Source organism: Cryptomeria japonica, chromosome 11 (assembly GCF_030272615.1).
Source record: "Cryptomeria japonica chromosome 11, Sugi_1.0, whole genome shotgun sequence".
NCBI lineage: Eukaryota > Viridiplantae > Streptophyta > Pinopsida > Cupressales > Cupressaceae > Cryptomeria > Cryptomeria japonica.
The window spans coordinates 577,052,307-577,071,088 of record NC_081415.1 but is presented as its reverse complement, the minus strand read 5'-3'; the positions used below and the strand labels follow the sequence as shown (position 1 = coordinate 577,071,088).

The 18,782-nt window shown below is 36.5% G+C and overlaps 2 protein-coding genes across 2 annotated transcripts; both read right to left on the bottom strand.

The window, feature by feature from the left end:
* Positions 1 to 3,806: 3,806 nt before the first annotated feature.
* On the bottom strand, positions 3,807 to 5,376 carry LOC131029491 (probable UDP-glucosyl transferase 73B6). Its single transcript, XM_059214742.1, has 2 exons — positions 4,911 to 5,376; positions 3,807 to 4,735 (listed from the first exon to the last, which is right to left on the bottom strand). Exons 1-2 carry the CDS (start codon positions 5,332 to 5,334, stop codon positions 3,807 to 3,809), a joined length of 1,353 nt encoding a protein of 450 aa, XP_059070725.1. The 5' UTR covers positions 5,335 to 5,376.
* An 11,195-nt stretch (positions 5,377 to 16,571) lies between these two features.
* LOC131029505 (scopoletin glucosyltransferase) lies at positions 16,572 to 18,469 on the bottom strand. Its single transcript, XM_057960011.2, has one exon. It carries the CDS (start codon positions 18,211 to 18,213, stop codon positions 16,699 to 16,701), a length of 1,515 nt encoding a protein of 504 aa, XP_057815994.2. The 5' UTR covers positions 18,214 to 18,469; the 3' UTR covers positions 16,572 to 16,698.
* Between the last annotated feature and the right edge of the window lie 313 nt (positions 18,470 to 18,782).

Here is an 18,782-nt window from a genome sequence, read left to right as displayed (position 1 = left end):
TATCTAAATGCCAATAATATATGAATGAACATCTAAAACTATAAACATAGAGTACTTTTTATAGATCTCAGAAAACTCAACAACCATCCCCATCAGCAAGCTCTCTCGCCCTTCTTCAAGGGAAACATCAATGCAAGTTTCAACATGCTATAAAGTTGTACAAGTGAATGCTGAAAGTGTGAAGGTTAAACAGGACTCTAACACGGAGCATAGGATTTGAAGGAAATGTTTGTATTTCTGTCATCTGAATATGATCTCATATATTAGAGATATATCTTCAAGGATGCAAGAAGCCCAGATTTCCTACAAGGCACCATTCTTTGTGGATATACCTAGATTTCAGACTTATAAGATTTTAGCATTTCCTAACACATTTTTTTATACCAGTACCTTTGTATGGAACTGGAAGCCATTGCAAACTTTAATTTGCAGGCCTGATCATCCAATATATATATACAAATATTATTCCAAAAGAGGGTTGCGTTCCTAAAGGAGCTGGAATGTGAAGAATTGTAAATGATATTGACAAGTTAAAGGTTTTTTGAAATAAATTTATTTCCAATGTTTCATAACCCCAAAGTCTGTAGGACCAGGCATTGATGTCTATCTCATTCTTCTGTATTTTTAATATTATGGTTTTGTTTTCGGTATCTTGCCTGCACATTAGTTTTTCTAATTCCAACCAAAAACCATAGATGGATTTGTCCATTCAAGAAGGATGCTCTAGCTTTTAGGAACATCACTTATCATACAATCACTGCTTCGTTCAATGCTAAATAGTAAATTGACTCTTTGGTAAAGAATGTCTAAGCCCAACTACTTGCACTTTCAGATTAATGCACGGAGAGCACTTAACAGGCAATTCAGTGAATCCCCATTGCCCTCAATTTTAGTGACAAGCACCAGTGCCTTGCAATTGAGGTGACAACCCTAGCATGTATCCCAATACTAGGAAATTAAAAGCAGAGAAAGAAAATGCATCCATCCTGGCTAATGTAAAGGATGACTCCCGTAACTGATAGGGGAATTCTCCTTCACCGTATCAGTTTCCAGCTGGGCCATTTTTTTTTTCTACACAGATTTTATGTTTTGATCTGATATCTAATAGAAATAAAATGCTGCAGTTTTTAATTTTTTTGTTGATTCTCTGTGATAGGAAAATGGTAATCATTTTTCAGTTTATAGTGAGATCTTTAGACTTCTCTGAGAGCTGATTGCAGGAGTAGAGGCCTTATCTACATCAGTTTTGGTATCAAAGCAATCCACAATGGCTCCAAGTGCTATTTACTATGCCTGACAGAAGCAAGTGAGCTTAGTAGGATGCAAAATCCACCAAAGGTGCAACGATTGTTGAAAGAATATTTTGACATCACTCCATCAAAGTTGCCGGTTGGTTTGCCTCCATCAAGAGGTATTACACACCATATTGAATTAGTGTCAAGACTGAAGCTTCCTATTCAAGTAGCATACCAATTATCTCCAAAAGAAAATGAAGAGATGAGAAGGCAGATTTGTGAATTGTTAATAAAGGGGTTCATAAGGGAGAGCATGAGTCCTTATGCGACACTAGCTTTACTCTCACCCAAAGAAAGGCTCGCCCAAAAAAGAGGGAAATGGAGAATGTGTGTAGATTCTAGAGTTATCACTAAAAATCACAATAAAGTACCATTACCCTCTTCCTCCAAGGTGGATTTCAGAAGTTAGTATCATTAAATTTGAAACCAAAAGGAAATGAATAGAAGACAACAAAATCCAAGGATGGTTTATATGGATTGTTGGTGATGCCTTTCAGAATATCTAATACCCTACTACTTTCATGTGCACGATCAATTAGGTATTTAGTCCCTACCTTGGACGATATTTTTATTTTCAGGAAGAACATGGAAGAACATTTGAGGCACCTACAACTTTTGTTCGATACACTTGGAAGGGAAAGATTATTTGTAAATCTTGTAAAAAGTGATTTGAGTAGAGACAAGATAGTTTTTCCTTGGAAATGTGATTTCAGCAAAGGGAGTAAGCATGAACCTTGAAAAGATTGACGCTATACTTGAGTTGTCTGTCTCTCGAAGCAATAAAAAAAATGAGGTTTTCATAGGTTAGTAAACTTCTATATAAGATTCATTAGAAATTTCAGTGGGATAAGTGCTCCTTTGACTAATTGCACTAAAGGGAAGTTCTTTGCTTGGATTCAAGCAACAGAGATGAGTTTTGAACAGCTTAAAAAGAAGGTAACATAAGCCTTGATTCTTCTGTTACCAAAATTTGAGAAGATTTTTACCACTGAGCGTGATGCTTCTATGGTAGCCATAGGTGGTGTGTTGAGTCAAGAAGGTAAGTTGATTGCCTATTTTAGGGAAAAGTTAAATGATGCTAAGAGAAGGTATGGTACTTATGGTAAAGAATTACTATTGTTCAAACTCAAAAAAAATGGAGAAACGTCTTTGTTACAAAGAGAATTTTGTTGACTAAGAAACAAGCATTGAATTATATCAACTCTCACAAGCCAAATTATCACATAAGCATGTTCTTTTTGCAAAGCTATACATTTGTGGTACAACATGTGAATAGCAAAACTACTATGGTGGCTGATGCTTTAAGTAGGAGGGGTCACCTACTTGTCACATTGGCGAATGTGATTGTTGGGCAATGGACAAATGAAGGGAGAGTATGCGGTTGATTCTTATTGCAGCAAAGTTATTGCTACTCTCAGTCTCAACAGTCCTATTACAGAAAGGAAATACTCTAAAAGACTACTTATTGACAAATGGATATTTATTTAGAAGACTTTAGCATTGTATACCCACATAATCTAGGAGGGAAAAGCTGATATGGAAAGTGCATTCAAATGGCTTGACACTTTGGAAGGAACAAAGCTTATAGCTTCGCAAGTGAGAAATTTTTTTGGCCTCAAATAAGGAATGATGTGAATAAGTTTGTTTCGATATGTAGATTTTGTCAAGTTTCTGAAGGTGAACAAGAGAACACTAGCTTGTACAGGCCCTTAACAGTTTTTGAGGAACTGTGGATTAACCTCTCCACAAATTTTGTGTTGGGTTTGCCTCATACTCAACAAGGAAACGATTCTATCTTTGTTGCTGTGGACCAATCTTCTAAAGTGACCCCTTTTATTCCGTGCAAAAAACTACAGATGCATGAAGGTTGTTGAATTTTTTAAGGAGATTGTCCACTTACATGGACTGCCTAAGACTATTACTAGTAACTGGAATGCGAAATTTTTGAGTCACTTTTAAAGGACTTCGTGGAAAAAAAATTGATAGTAAATTGCAATATAGTTCAGCTTACGACCGTCAAACAAATGGTTAAACAAAGGTGGTAAATAGAAGCTTGGCTAATTTGCTCTGTTGCTTAGGGAAAATTCGGGACAGTGGGACTAGATTTGGGGGAGCAATCCTAAGGGAGTTGTTGACCTTATAGATTTTCTTGATATTGGGCCATGCAAAATACTTAAGAAGATTAATGAGAATGTCTATTTGTTAGATCTACCTGAAGGTTTTGATATCAGTCCTGTATTCAATGTGGTGGTCCTTTACCCCTACCAGAATGTGAAAATGATTCAATATATTTGAACGAGAACTTTAGGTGTGCATTTCTGTGTGTTGACGCTTTCCAATAATTATTGGAGTTTTTTTAATTGATTAATACCTTCAAAAGTAAATTATAGTCTCTGCAAAGCAGGAACTAATAAATATTTTCTCGAGTGTTAATAAACTGATTTTGCACAATAGAACGAATAAATTGGAATAGCGCTACAGTAGAGAAGCATAATTCAAAAGTGATAAAGCTTATTCAGTACTTGGAATGATGAAATTCGATACCGTCTCCTCCTTTTCTTTTGTTGGTCTGGTATTCAACTTATGCATCTCACTTACAAAAGCTCTCAAATCTGTAGCAGAAGATCCTTCCAGTTTGATAGCGTTTGTAGCCATCTCCTTCAATTTTTCTGCGTTCTCTCTCATCTCTTCTCGTTTATATCCAATCAGAGCCATCGTGACAGCCTCCCTTACACTTTCCTCTTTTGGAATCGCATCTTTGTCTTGGCAGAACTGAATTCCTACGCCTAATTCTGCAAAAAGCTTGGAATTGAAGTGCTGATCTGTAAACATGGGCCATGTGAGAATTGGAACACCAAGAGAAATGCTTTCCAGGGCAGAGTTCCATCCGCAGTGGCTTATGAAGGCACCCACTGAAACATGGGAAAGAATAACAAGCTGCGGCGCCCAGCCGCGTATGATCAACCCTCTATCTTTTGTTCTCTCCAGAAAGCCCTCCGGCAGATATATGCTAATATGATCAGTCTTTGACTCTGAAGATGCCGGTTCGATCTTTGGAGGTACTTTAAAAGCCCAAACAAATGGCTGTTCGCTGGATTCCAGACCTCTGGCCAAAGCATGCGCTTGTTCTTGTGATAATGGAGTAAAGCTTCCAAACGAAACGTACACCACGGAGCGAGGGATATGCGAATCCAGCCAGCAAATCAGCTCTTGCTCATTGATGTCCGACGTTTTCCCTCGCGTGAAAACGTTACCTGCTCTGCCAGATACATTTTGCGGATGCACAGGACCTATGGCCCAAAATGGTTTACCAGTTAATTTTTTCAAGTGCTGGACGTATAAGGGCTCGAGCTCGTGGAACGTATTAATCAGCATTCCCGAGCCTTTAGCAATGTTTTGATGACACTGACGAACAAAATGCTGAGTGACGTTTGAAAGGTCTGGATTAAAGTAAGCAGGGGCTACCTCATGTTTATACAATCTGAGAGGACGTGGCACATTGAAGTTCACTACAAGATTGTCCTCCGTCTTTCTCCAACGCGTTCTGAAGTATATAACAGGAAAGGGAATGTAGCAGACTTATTGCAAAGGCTCCGCAGGTATGGAATAGAATACTGGCAACGTCAAATTTTTGGGCTGTGTCTACAGCCCATCCCATAAACATGTCGTAAACAATACATACTGGAGGTGGTACTGTTTGTTGGTGGAATTGCTGCTCCATCCAAGTGTCGAAAGGGTTTTGAAGGTATTTTGCCAGTTCGAATATATGTCTCCTCGACTTTGAGTCTGGGGCAACGAGATCGGTGCTCTCGAATCCTTGTAAACCTTCCACGACGGGAGTAGGAATGGGTACCAGGCGAATATCGAGACCATTGGTCGCAGATTTCACAATATGGTTTTGCAGGCGTGAGACGTTAGCAGGTGTTGTGACATAACTGACGGCGAAGCCATTGGAAGCGAGGAGCCTTGCGAGGTCGAGAAAAGGGATGAAGTGACCCAGTGCTGGGAATGGCACCGCCACAACGTGTGGCTTCTGCATCTCGGTCACCTCTTTTTGTCAGGGAGCTTCTCAATTTTACAGAATACGCTCAATTTTGGCTTGATCAAATCACTCCCCAATATCAATGTATTTTAACTTTTTTCCTCCTGTCATGCCTGACGAAGCGAATCTTTGTCATGGGTTTCAAATTGCAATACCTAGGGTGCGTATGCATTTCGTATTTAAAATTGCAGACTTGTGCGGGAATTCTTTAAATTGTTTCCTCGATTGCAGACTTGTGCGGGAATTCTTTAAATTGTTTCCTCGATTGCAGACTTGTGCGGGCATTCTTTAAACTGTTTCCTCGATTGCAGACTTTGGCGCGCACATGGTTTCCTTAATTGCAGTCAAAACTCGTTGAAAGCATGAATTTTTTCAGTACCGGAGGGACAAAGAAATTAGTGTTCAATTCAGACATACATTTAATGAAGGATTATCTTGGTATGAGAAATGTTGGTGTAATTGTCACATTTTGGGGATTGATCTGGTAGACGATGTTAATTTAGAAATTCATTAATTCTTATAGATTTTGGTAATGACAAATCTACATTTTATGGGGAGGGTAGTAGGAAAAGGAGTGTTGATCTAGACTCAGATTTAGCTTTTACATATCTGGAATTGATCTCATAGACTAAATACCATACTGAATATAAGTGAAGATGCTGATTTAGAAGCTCCTTAACACGTGGATTTTGGTGTAATAATAAATCTACACAAAGGCACCATGTTGCTTGTAAGATAAGAGTGTTACAAGCTCACTAACACCTGTAAGTTTTGGTATAATGACAAATCTACATGTGTGGAGGAGAGTAGTGCATCTATAGGGGTGTTGAACTAACTACCATAACTTTTAAAATTGATCTCGTGGACTGAAGGTAGTGGGAAGAGGAGTGTTGAACTAATCGCCACACCTTTGAAAATTAATCTTATGGACTAAATGTCACTCTAGGTATAGGTGAAGTTGTTGATTTAGAAGTTCATTAACACCTATGAATTTTGGTGTAACAACAAATCTACACAAAGACATCATAAAATAAGAATGTTATAAGTTCACTAACCCTTGTGGGTTTTGGTGTAATGACAAATGTACATGTAGTGGGGAAGGGCAGTGCATCTAGAAAGATGTTGAACTAAGTGTCATACATTCAAAAATTGATCTTGTGGACTAACTGTCACTCTAAGTATAAGTTAAGATTCTAATTTTGAATTTCACTAATTCTTATGAATTTTGGATAATGTCAAATATATACACATACACAACATTGCTTGTAAGATAAGAGTAGATTTGGGCGAGAGTTTATTTTAGATTCATTTTTGTTTCTTATAAAAAAGCATGATGACTACTATATATTTAGACACTTTTTAAAAAAATAGGTGTTTAATTAAAAATTAATTTAGTGTTTGTCATCATACATTTTCAAAGTTAATAAATAAATTTACAATATAAAAATGGCTTTTTAATGATTAAATTTAAATTTATGTTTAGGTTTAAGTTAAATTTATTGTTATTAGTTGGTGTTCATCAATTTAAACATGAATGTGTGACTTGTATGTGGAGATCCAATCTAAAAAGGACAGACTCTAATTCATTCTCAGTATTTATAAAAAGATCCTAGATCCTCTCTCTTATTATGAAGATTTCATTATCAATTAGGGAGTATTGCCGACATCAAATTATATCTTCAACTAGCATCAAAATTATAGCAACAACCTAGGCCTACTACAAGGTTGCTTGGCGTATCTTTCAACTCTATCACAATCATTGAATAAGATCTAGGGGTTTGCAAACTAAACTCTAAAAGGTCCTCATTGGCATCCCTAGTTTCTATTGCAAGTTCATATATTGAAGCCTTTTAATACCATTTTTTACCATCTTATTACATATACAATGAATAACAAATTTTATAGAATCATAATCCCCAAAGTGATAAAGAAAAGCAATTAAAATTATTTTCTAATACTCAAGTAAAAACATTCATTTCATGTATTAATCACATGAGTTTCAAAGTTGTAGATGGAGCACCAAAAACCATTGAAACTATGTCTATTAATATTTTCTAAAAACATCAATAACTAGTTCTAAATTGCATCTAATTCTTTCTAAAAATAAAAACAATGACAAAATAAGAAAAATGGAATAAAAATTAGCACCTACTTTAAAAATAATTTCTCCATAAATTGGATGGAATTTCATTATCTAAGTTACTCTCTCCTTGTTGAAATATCATTTATCCAACTTACTCTCCCCTTGTTGAGAGGATTGACAACTAGATCATGGAGCATAAAAAATAAGTTTTAATACATTGAGATCCAAACCCAAACCAAAAAAAGACTTATATAGCCTATTATTTTTGGGAGACAAAGCACTACAATGTTTTAATGTCATTTTATTAGTTTTAGTTGTATTTTTATTATGTCATTATGTGATTTATTTTTTAGGATAAAATTTTCAAAGTTCTATTTGTGAAATTGATAAATAAATTTATGTGATCTTTTTGGGTTGTTGACAGAAAGACTACTTGAATAAAGATAGACACAAAAAATATTTAAGGGTGAGGATATTGAATAAGACCTTCACTAAGAAAATACAGAAGAAGTAGCAGAGGTGTAGATTAGCATGCAAAACGTTTGTTAAAATGTCTAAACAGAGCAGTTTATCCTAATTGCAATGTAGGCAAAAACTAACCATAATTCTAATTGCCATATGAGAAGCATAGATAAACAAAAGGTGCATTACTTATGTTGAAGGTGATTGCAGCTAGCAACAACCACGAAAAACATCGCAAGTTGAAATATAATAGTCAAGACAGAGAACCCCATTTTGGTTCTTATTCAAGTATGTCACTCCACAAAATACATACTAGCACTTGCACCAAAAGAAGGTGCAAGGGTTATGTTGATAGCAAGCTATACTTTGGGTAATATATTGGAAGGCAGAAATAAATGACATGAATAAAAATTGCCATTGTTGCTATGTAGTAAATTGTTTCGAGGATATTCAAACTATATTGAATTGAATATGCCCCATAATGCACCCTGAATCTAAACCTTGTATTTAGTTGATTGCTATATTGAGACAAATAACTCAACCATATTTACCATACAAACTCAACAAAGTCCAAAAACATTGAAGATACAACAGTAAAACAAAAGCTTGCAGTGTTCCATTGAGCTAACTGATCTAAAAAGGATATTTTTTATTCTTCCATTTGGTTAGCATTAAACATATCAGATAAGTTAATAGACCAAATGTAGAGCAACCTCTTCTAAAATCAATGTTGCAGTTGCAACATTAAGAAATATTGTTTTATGTATGAAGATTAGATTTGTTGGAAGAAAAGTGCAAAAGAGCATTATTGAATCAATTGGTTTCTTGTTTTTGTACAAAAGCAGATGCCCAGATCTTCCATTTAAACAAAATAAGGGAAGATGCATGCATCCTGACTGAATTTTTAACGATGAATTTTATATTTTTTTGTTTGTTATTTCTTTTCATCTTGCATCTTTTTTGAACAAATTAAGCTTGAATACTTCTCTCACTTCATTATCAACCATTTAGTTCATTCTCTTACAAAAACTTCCAAGTTGTACTATCATCACACTTAATGTCATCTAGAGATCCTCTGACTATTGTAGCTCTACAAGCGCTATTTTATATCAATTACTTGGCTTTTTCATGACAAAATCTCATTAGAATTATAGTATTAATAATAAAAATTAGATTCTATGAAGTTCCAATACTAGCCATTTCAACAAAAATACTTATCGATGGTGGAAGTTTTGCTTATGTCACATAAGTGCATTTGTCACTGTGTAAGTTGGCTTGAAACAATTAAATTTTCCGATGCCAATTTCCATAATTACCTTTCTATTTTTCTTATGTTATGAATTATATTAAAGTCAAAATGCACTGCATCTTATTTGTGTCATGATGTAAACTTAATTTGTTGTTTACAATAGAAAAGTGTTGTTTTTATGTTTACTCATAGAGGAACCACATTTTTTCCATTTATATAAGTGTGAAATAGATATGCTCCCTCATTTATGATAGGGATTCTTTTAGATTCACATCTTTGCAATTACCAATTATGTTCTCTTATTCAGCTACCCTGATTCTATAATGATTATCCATGTTTCCTGTGAGTGGGTTCTAGGAAATCATGAGGATTTGGTGAAGGATATCAAAGAAGAATTACAACTTGAGAACCATGAGGTACAGTTTCAACTGGTTTGGTTTTTAGTTTAGTTTAATGTATTCTTGTTACTTTATGGATAACACCTACATTTCACATTGGTATGGAGTGCTTACATAATGTTTGACTCAGCTGATACTTAAACATAAATGACATGAAAAAATTTTATTCAAAAGTCTAAAGGCCACTTTTAGGTTGAATGTAAACTTAAAAGTGGTGTGTGGTCAAAATCTATTTATATGAGGTGAAGTCTAATTAATTGGGTATCCAACTTATCAGCCACAAGAATAATGTAATAGTTTTATTAGATTTTTAACCTATTTTGACATGTTACTATGTATTATTTACAAACCTACAACTTAATGCAATAGACTAAATGAAATTTTCTCATGTATTCTCTTAAAATGGGAGCTTTAGAATAGGTTGCAGATATCCACCAAAGCATCATTCGAAGCAAATATTTGTCAAATGTTGTAGTTGCAAGTGCCCTGGTAGACATGTATGCAAAATGTGGAAGCATAAACTTAGCATGTGAACTGTTTGACAAAATTACCTAACCATGTAAGCTTCGCTTGTGTTTTATAGCCTACAGAAATGCAGGATTAGTGGAGATTGGTTTCGTACTCTTAGTGATAACTTTAAGAAACCCCCTCTCAAGAAATTGTATAAAATATTGGTTAGTATTTAATTTTTTTCTAAAAATAATAATAATAATGTTTATTGGTGAATCTTTCCCTTTTTATAAAAAAAATTAATTTTATTGGTGAATCTTAGAAAATAATCATTGTACGCATTAATTACTATTGCATTTCCTTTCATTTAAAAATAATATTTTATAAAAAAGTAAAAGCATGAAGGTTGAAATCATTATTGAGTTTAAGGGTTAGACTATACTTTATTTGGTTTCTACCATTAACTTAAAATAATCTAATAGCCCTCTTTCTATTTTGTGAGATAAAATTTACAAACAATTTGTAATACTCATAGGGCCAAAAATTGTTTTTAGACCATTGGTTTTCATTGAAGTCAACAATTCAAAAGCAATTTCAAATCCTACAAGCATTACAACTTGTAGGTACATTTTACCTCGTGGAATACAATGAAGGTCATTAAAATATATTTTAAATCAATGGTGGAAACAAAAGATTGTTAATATAACCCTAAAAGTAACTAATAATTATGATATATTATTGGTGAATTAATTTGGATTTCTACAATAAATTATAAAATGTTGGCAAATCTGATCCAATCATGTATCAAATATTGTGGCGAATCTTTAAGTTAAAAAAATTAATAAAATAAATTCTCTAGTGATTTAAATAACATTAAAATAAAAAAAAATTTAAAATGTGGCGATTTGAGTCACCTTAAAAGTTGAAATTATAAGCCAAATTTGATTCCCAAATTTCAAAAAATAGCCAATTGGCGAATATTAGCCACTAAAGTTTTCACTGGGTGCTCTTCATTTTGAAATTTTTTAACCGTGGTATGGTTTGCTAAAAAAATTTTGAAGACTAGCCATTTTTTCATTGGCACTACTGACAACACAACACAATTTTAGCAGATCCTTGAGGTTAGTTTTAGATTAAGTGAAAAGCGGGTTTTCAAGTGGCCTCAAAACCCTTTACATCGGATAAAAAAAAATAGATTAAGCATTGAAAGCCCAGCTAGATAGAACAACCAAAGAAACAGGGACTGTCCCTAAAGACATCAGGCAATCCATACAAAGAAAGGGCCAGTAAAACCAAACCCAAACAACCAACTGCAAGGGCCCTCAAGATTTGCAATTGGCCTTGTGGGAACGAAGAGACATGTCAAAAGAGGTCTTGGACGTCTTTGAATTCTTCCCTTTAACAGTAATCCAACCATCTTCAACTTTAGCTGCCGCAACTAACCAATCCGAAGGGCCCAACACCGATCTTTTTGAACTGAAGAAAAGAGTGTTAGGAGAGGGAGCAACAACTGTCGCAGGCACAGGGTCACAACCAACATCAGAAGTTGTGCCAAAACCCTGTGAAGCAACCGGCGAGAAAAGAGATACCATCACGGACATTGAACTGCAACCAACAGGTGGGGCAAAAGATGTGTCAACACACGGTGCAACCGATGGGGTAAGAGACAACAATCCAATTTCAGTAGAAGGGACAACAGCATCCTGTATCACATCATCTTTAATCTTAGTAGCATCCTTAGTGGCATCTGATGAATCTTTCATTTCCGATCCAGCCAAAGTAGAAACCCCAACATCCAACGATTCTTTAGGAGATTTCCTAACCGTATAATGCCGGTGGGAGGCCCCTGACCACCATGAGGTCGAAGAGTTTTTCTTCTCGAGCCCACATCTTTCTGCCGCATGACCAGTTTTGAAGCATCTACGACACCTGAAAGAAATACCCTCATAATCCAAGGTCTGGACCCAGCTGCCAAAAGAGGAGTTAATGGCGATTTCAGCTGGCAAACCCTTAGAAACATCTAGGTCAATCAGAATGCGGGCAAAAGTAGTATGATAAGCCCATAGGAGACATTATCCACCATAATGAAGCTTCCAATAGCATCTCCAATTTCCTCAAAGAGAGAATCAACCCACAAGTGTAGAGGAAGGTAAGGAAGCCTAACCCATACCAGAATTTTGTTGAACATTTTTGAAAGGGGGTTAAAATCAGAGTGCCAAGGTTTGGCCAAAAGCGACATATTATCTTTCTCATAGAAAAACCTTTCACACGGGATTTTTCTTCTATCATTAGCATCCTCAAATTTAGCAACAAAGAAACCTTTAGCCATAGGGAATATGTGAACTGTACCAGAAATGAGGGGATCCCAGTGCTGGGAAATCCATTTATGCAACTCCAAGAGACTGGGCCAGATACCCTTGTTCTACAAATAGCACTATGCTCCGTGAAGACCTTCACATTGTTCTCAATTTCCTGTTCAAACTCCTTATTCGCATTAACAAAAACAGCACAGGAGACAGGGATAAACCTCCCAACCCCTTTGCGTGAAGAAGTAACCCTACCAGATTTCCGATCAGATTTAGGGCAAGGGCCCCCAATGGCCACCGATGCCCATGAAGGATCGGCCCTAACCGTGCCAGCGGGGAGATTGAGGTTAGTTACTTGCCTTGGTTTCACGGGCATATTTCTTTCTCTTGTGTTTTATTACATTCTAAAACAATTATGTTGTTATCTGTCAAATCCCTTTGTTTAATATGTGTTCTCGTTACTTTGTGGATAACACCTACATTTTACGTTGGTATGAGAGGCATGAGTTTAACACATATGTGGTGATACCTTGGCATATCCTACTTTCAATTTTTGTTGGGTTCTAGAAATTGCCTCCAATAGCCTTTGATAAAGCTTTGCCCATACAGAAGTATGGGTTTGGCAACCAATTTAAAATTGTCTAACAAAAGTTATTACATCCAATATGAAAATTTTGGGTTCAACCTTTTCCTCTCAATCCAATCCAAAATGAGAAGTTAAGGCCCCATAGAGAGGGATGGCTTTAGCAACCAATTTAAAGCTGCATAACAAAAGTTATTACGTCCAATATATAAAACACTTGCCACTTGCAAAGGTTATTGAATCTGGCTTTACACTTGCCAATTGCATTTGCTTGAAAATTTCCAAGGCTTTTTTGGTAAACCCATTTGAGCATATCCCAAACCCATTTTGAGAATATCCCGCACTTATTGCAGTCCAGGAAACCTCATCTCTGTTAGGCATTCCTTTGTTTATGCTTCCACAGTTTGCATACATATCTACAAGGGCACTTGCAACTGCAACAGTTGATTAAGTCTGGTTTCGATTATGGCTTGATGTATGCCTATACCTTGTTTCATATCACCCATTCTCAGCATATCCATTTTGTGTGTGTCCTGCAATCATTGAATTCCAAGAGACCACATCTCTTTTAGGCATAAATCTGCAAATCTTTAAAGCCTTGTCAAGAAAACCATTTTGTGCATATCCAACAACAATAACATTCCAAGAGATCACATTTCTCTGAGGTATACTGTCGAATAGTTCATGTGCTGCGTATATGCTTCCGCATTTTGCATACATGTCTCTAAGAGCACTTGCAACTACAACATCTGACAAATATCCCCTTTCCATTATACTCTAATGTATTTTCACGCCCAGTTCCAAAGCTCTTGATTTGGCACAGACTGGAAGTTTTGTTGTGGAATGTACAACATTTCCGGCAGGAGACAACATTTTGACCCATCACTACAGAAGGAGACCTGCAGGAGCCCAAAACAGGGGAACCAGTTGCTGATGCCACAATGCAAGATATATTTGTTGTTCAACTCTTGTTGAACTCAAAACCCTGAGCTTCCATAGTGAAAAATAAAAACACCCTCAACAGGCAACAATAGAATCATTTTAGAATCAAATAAAACACAACAAAAACATCATTCCAATTGCATACAAATTCCAAACAATAAAACTCAGTCAGTCCATGGTAAATGACTTACCTCAAGATCCTACGCAAAAATGATGCCGACAGAACAAATGGGCAGAGTTTGCAAGGAAAAACTACGAAAACATACCATAGAAGATATTTTTAAAATGAGACAAACCAAAACCAATCTTCAATCTAGGGATTTTAGGGCTATAGATATCTGATAAAGATCAAATCAAATCAGCAGACATAAATATATTCAAATCAATCAGATGTGAATGGTTGCAAGTTATCAGACTTATAGAAGGATTGTTTGAGCTACTGAAAGTTTACCGAGCTTGTATTCTAAACACTGATTTCACAGCGAGACAACTTGTTTCAGGCATGAGAAAGGTTTGGGTGAAAACCCAACACAATATAGCCTATCGGCTAAAAACAAAGAGGATAAACTTCTGCACAAAATTGATGATCCATTTGATTGATTAAGTCTCTCATTTTATATCGATTCCTAAATAGAACTGATGCTATAAATGCTGCCATTAGACCTGTAAGACCTTAACAAACAAACATTAGCAAAACAAACCAGATTTTCTTCTTATATAACAACATGCTCCATTCACATGGCAGCTATTTTATGATTATTTCCCCATGCAGATACTTAATAGATATGACAGATCTATATGCCAATCATAATATATAAAATAACATCTAGAACTACAAACATAAAGTATTCTTTATAGATCTTAGCAAACTCAACAATTGTCCCCACCAGCAAGATCACTCACTCTTCTTCTTCAGGGGAAACAGCAATGTACTTTTCAACAGAATAAGATTTAATTGGATTCTATATCAAAGCATAAGATTTGGAGGAAATATTTGTACTTCTTGTCATTTGAATATGATTTCATATACTAGTGAGCTTCAAGGATGTGGAAGCCCAGATCTCCTGCAAGGCACCATTCTTTGTGGCTATACCTAGATTTCAGACTGCAAATTTAGCGATGCTCACCCTGGATACGAAGCAAAAACTGAAAACATTTTCTAGTGGGCATTTGTCATGAATTTGTACGTTTTTTGTTGTAAGCCTGGCATTTAAGTGCATAAAATTGGATTAGTCCCCTTAATGGGATTCATCAGTCTCCTACTTTTAGATGTTATAGCAGATGGAGGGAATCATTTTGGCATTTGCAGTAATGCATATATGTTGAAAATAAGTTTGGGTTGGTTTCAGAGGCCGCCTAAGGTTGAAAAATTGAACCTTTTTGCTTACTGCAGTCAATCTTTATGTTTGATAAGTCTTGATATGTGCTTTGGCATCTCTTCCTACGACAAAATTTCATTGAAGATTTGTATTTATGAAGCTCTTGTTAAAATATTTCCATGCATCCCTGACCCTATCCAACACGAAAAGAAATCTCTTTTCTATTTACTCGAACTCATGGTACCAAAATGTTGTTAACTTGCTTGGAGACTTACAAACTTTTAGCATTTTCGAACACATTTTTTAAGCTGTAAACCCCGAAGTCTGTGGGCATTGATGTCTATCTCATTCTCCTGTAAGTTTAGCATTATGGCTTTATTTTCGGTAGCTTGCCTGTAATTAATTATTACAGTCCAACCAGAAACCGTAGATGGATTTGTCCATTGAAAAGGGGAATGCTCTAGCTTTTAGGAAGATCAATTAATGCCAGCTAGTAAATTAACTCATCAGTAAAAAACTTCTATGCCAAATACTTGCACGTTTCAGATCACACCTTTTTCAAATGTACAGAGAGCAGTTAACAGGCAATTCATAGTGAATCCCCTGATTCCCTATTGCCCTGAATTTTAGCAATAAACATACAGTGACTTAAATATGGCAATAACCCTAATACACGTGATTCCAATACTAGAAAATAAAAAGCAGAGGCCGGAGATGGATCCATCAAATCCAAAAACAGAGAAATTAAAAGCAGAGGAAGAAAATGCGTCATCCTGGCCATGGCCACAAGTTCAAACCCTAAGCAGACACATAATTTAAAAGAAACAAGAGTAGTTTGCATGAAGGAGAAAGGAAATTCAGGAACTTAAAATTAAGCACTAGAACAACAAAGAAGGAACAATGTCAAGACAAATATGCGAAAAAAACCTTCTCAAACCTACTCAATATGATCCAAATTGCGCCAGAAAGCTCTGTACTTGCATCCAAAACAGAAATCGTCATATTTCGAAACCCTACAAAATGTTTATGGCTGTAAAATCATATTGTGGACAGAGGGAAACAGAACCTGCAGAATTTCATAGGTTAATAGAGAAACCCATGTTTTCTCGAAAATCACCATTGAGGAATGAAATCGCCATGCAGTTGTTTGAAAGATGACGATTATAAGTATGCATGAAAATTCCAAACCGGTCCCCGGCCATTTCATCCCACGCAAATGCTTTTTAAATAACTCAAGTTTTTACTTGCGTGATATACATAGGAAAATTCCTCTGCATTCCAAAATTATCTATCTTCGGAAAACCACAAATTTCATAAACCATCGGATTCCTAATATCCACTTGAAATTTAGCTTCCCACAGTTTAAAGGGGAAAAGATAGCACGTAGCAAAAAATAGAGCATCTGCAAGGCAAGGACTCATTAACATTGCTTTGAAAGCTAATAAACTCAAAAAATAGTACTTGATAAAATTAGGCTAAACAAATTAGACAACAGAACGAAGAATTGAAACCAGGCTACAATAGACAAGCACGATTTAAAAGTGATAAAGCCTTATTCAATACTTCTACTCAAGAATTCGATTCCGTCTCCTCCTTTTCTTTGCTTGGTCTGGTATTCAACTTATGCATCTCACTTACAAAAGCTCTCAAATCCGTGGCAGAAGATCCTTCCACTTTGACAGCGTTTGTAGCCATCACCTTCAATTTTTCTGCGTTCTCTCTCATCTCTTCTCGTTTGTCTCCAGTCAGAGCCATTGTGACAGCCTTCTTTATACTTTCCTCTTTCGGAATCTCATCTCTGTTCTGGCAGAACTGAATTCCCGCGCCTAATTCTGCAAAAAGCTTAGAATTGAAGTGCTGATCTCCAAACATGGGCCATGCGAGTATTGGAACACCAAGAGAAATGCTTTCTAGCGCAGAGTTCCATCCGCAGTGGCTTATGAAGGCACCCACTGAGAGATGAGAAAGAATTACAAGTTGGGGCGCCCAACCGCGTATGATTAACCCTCTCCCTTTTGTTCGCTCCAGAAAACCCTCTGGCAAATATGTGCTAATATGATCAGTCTCTGACTCTGAAGATGCCGATTCGATCTTTGGGGTAACTTTAATAGTCCAAACAAATGGCTGTTCGCTGGCTTCCAGACCTCTGGCCAAGGCATGCGTTTGCTCTTCTGATAAGGCCGTAAAGCTTCCAAACGAAACATACACCACGGAGCGAGCGCTATGCAAATCCAGCCAGCAAACCAGCTCTTGCTCATCGATATCCGCCATTTTACCCCTCGTGTTAACATTTCCTGCTCCGCTAGATAAATTTTGTGGATGAACAGGGCCTATAGCCCAAACTGGTTTACCAGTCAAAGTTTTCAAGTGCTGGACAAATAAGGGCTCGAGCTCATTGAAAGTATTAATCAGTATTCCCGAGCATTTGCCAATCTCTTGGTGACATTGACGAACAAAACGCTGAATGGAGCTTGAAAGGTCTGGATTAAAGTAAGCAGGGGATACCTCATGTTTAAACAATCTGACAGGACGCGGCATATTGAAGCTCAGCACAAGACTGTCCTCCCCGTCTTTCTCCAAGGTGTTCTGAAGTATTGAACACGAAATGGAATGCAGCAGACTTATTGCAAAGGCTCCGCAGGTATTGAATAGAATACTGGGAATGTTAAATTTTTGGGCCGTGTCTACAGCCCATCCCATAAACATATCGTAGACAATACACACAGGAGGTGCTGCTGTTTGTTGGTGGAATTGCTGCTCCATCCAAATGTCGAAAGGGTTTTGAAGCTTTTTCGCCAGATCGAATATAAGATTCCTCGATTCGGGAGGAAGGAGGTCATTACTCTCGCATCCTTGTAAACCTTCCACGGGGGGCGTGGGAAGAGCTACCAGGCGAATATCGAGACCGTCATTCAGAGCTTGAACAAGGTAACCCTGCAGGCGTGAGACATTAGCAGGTGTTGTGACATAACTGACGGTGAGGCCGTTGGAAGCGAGGAGCTTTGCGAGGTCGAGAAAAGGGATGAAGTGACCCAGTGCTGGAAATGGCACCGCCACAACGTGAGGCTTCTCAAATGCATTCATCTTCGATTGCCAAAATAGTTCATTGAACCGAGTTCGTCCTGGTGTACATATATGGCCGGATTTCTACATAAAATGATTGAAACTTATGAAGCAGCGTATTCGCCACGCAAAAGAAAATTGTTTCACTCCCCCAACATCAAAATCCCTTCCGTCACGCCTGACGAAGCGAATCTTTGTCATGGGTTTAAATTGCAATACAGGATACGTATACCATTTCGCATCCTTGAAATCCACGAGTTTCTCAATCGCAGCAGACATGGCTTGAACATGGTTTCATCAAATACAGCCAAACCTTGTTGAAAACATAAATTGTCTACATTCACGAGATACTAAACTAGCAATTGAGCCCACAGGTTTAATCAACATTCTATTACTTTTTCATATAGGTTCTATCATAATTGAAATAAAATATCAGTAGGACTCATAGGTTCAATGAACATTCTATGAATTTTTCATTAAGATTCTATCATATTTGAATTAATATATTTTAAAAAATAGATTATAAATTATAGAAGCATATAAAAATGATATGGTAATTATTTGAGATTTAAGTGTTCAAGAGAATTCAT

Coding starts and splice junctions, on each gene's coding strand:
- LOC131029505 (XM_057960011.2), bottom strand. CDS start 18,213: ATGAATGCATTTGAGAAGCCTCACGTTGTGGCGGTGCCATTTCCAGCA.
- LOC131029491 (XM_059214742.1), bottom strand. CDS start 5,334: ATGCAGAAGCCACACGTTGTGGCGGTGCCATTCCCAGCACTGGGTCAC. Junction 4,736..4,910: donor CCAAAAATTTGACGTTGCCA/GTATTCTATTCC, acceptor ACTTTAATCCAG/ACCTTTCAAACGTCACTCAG.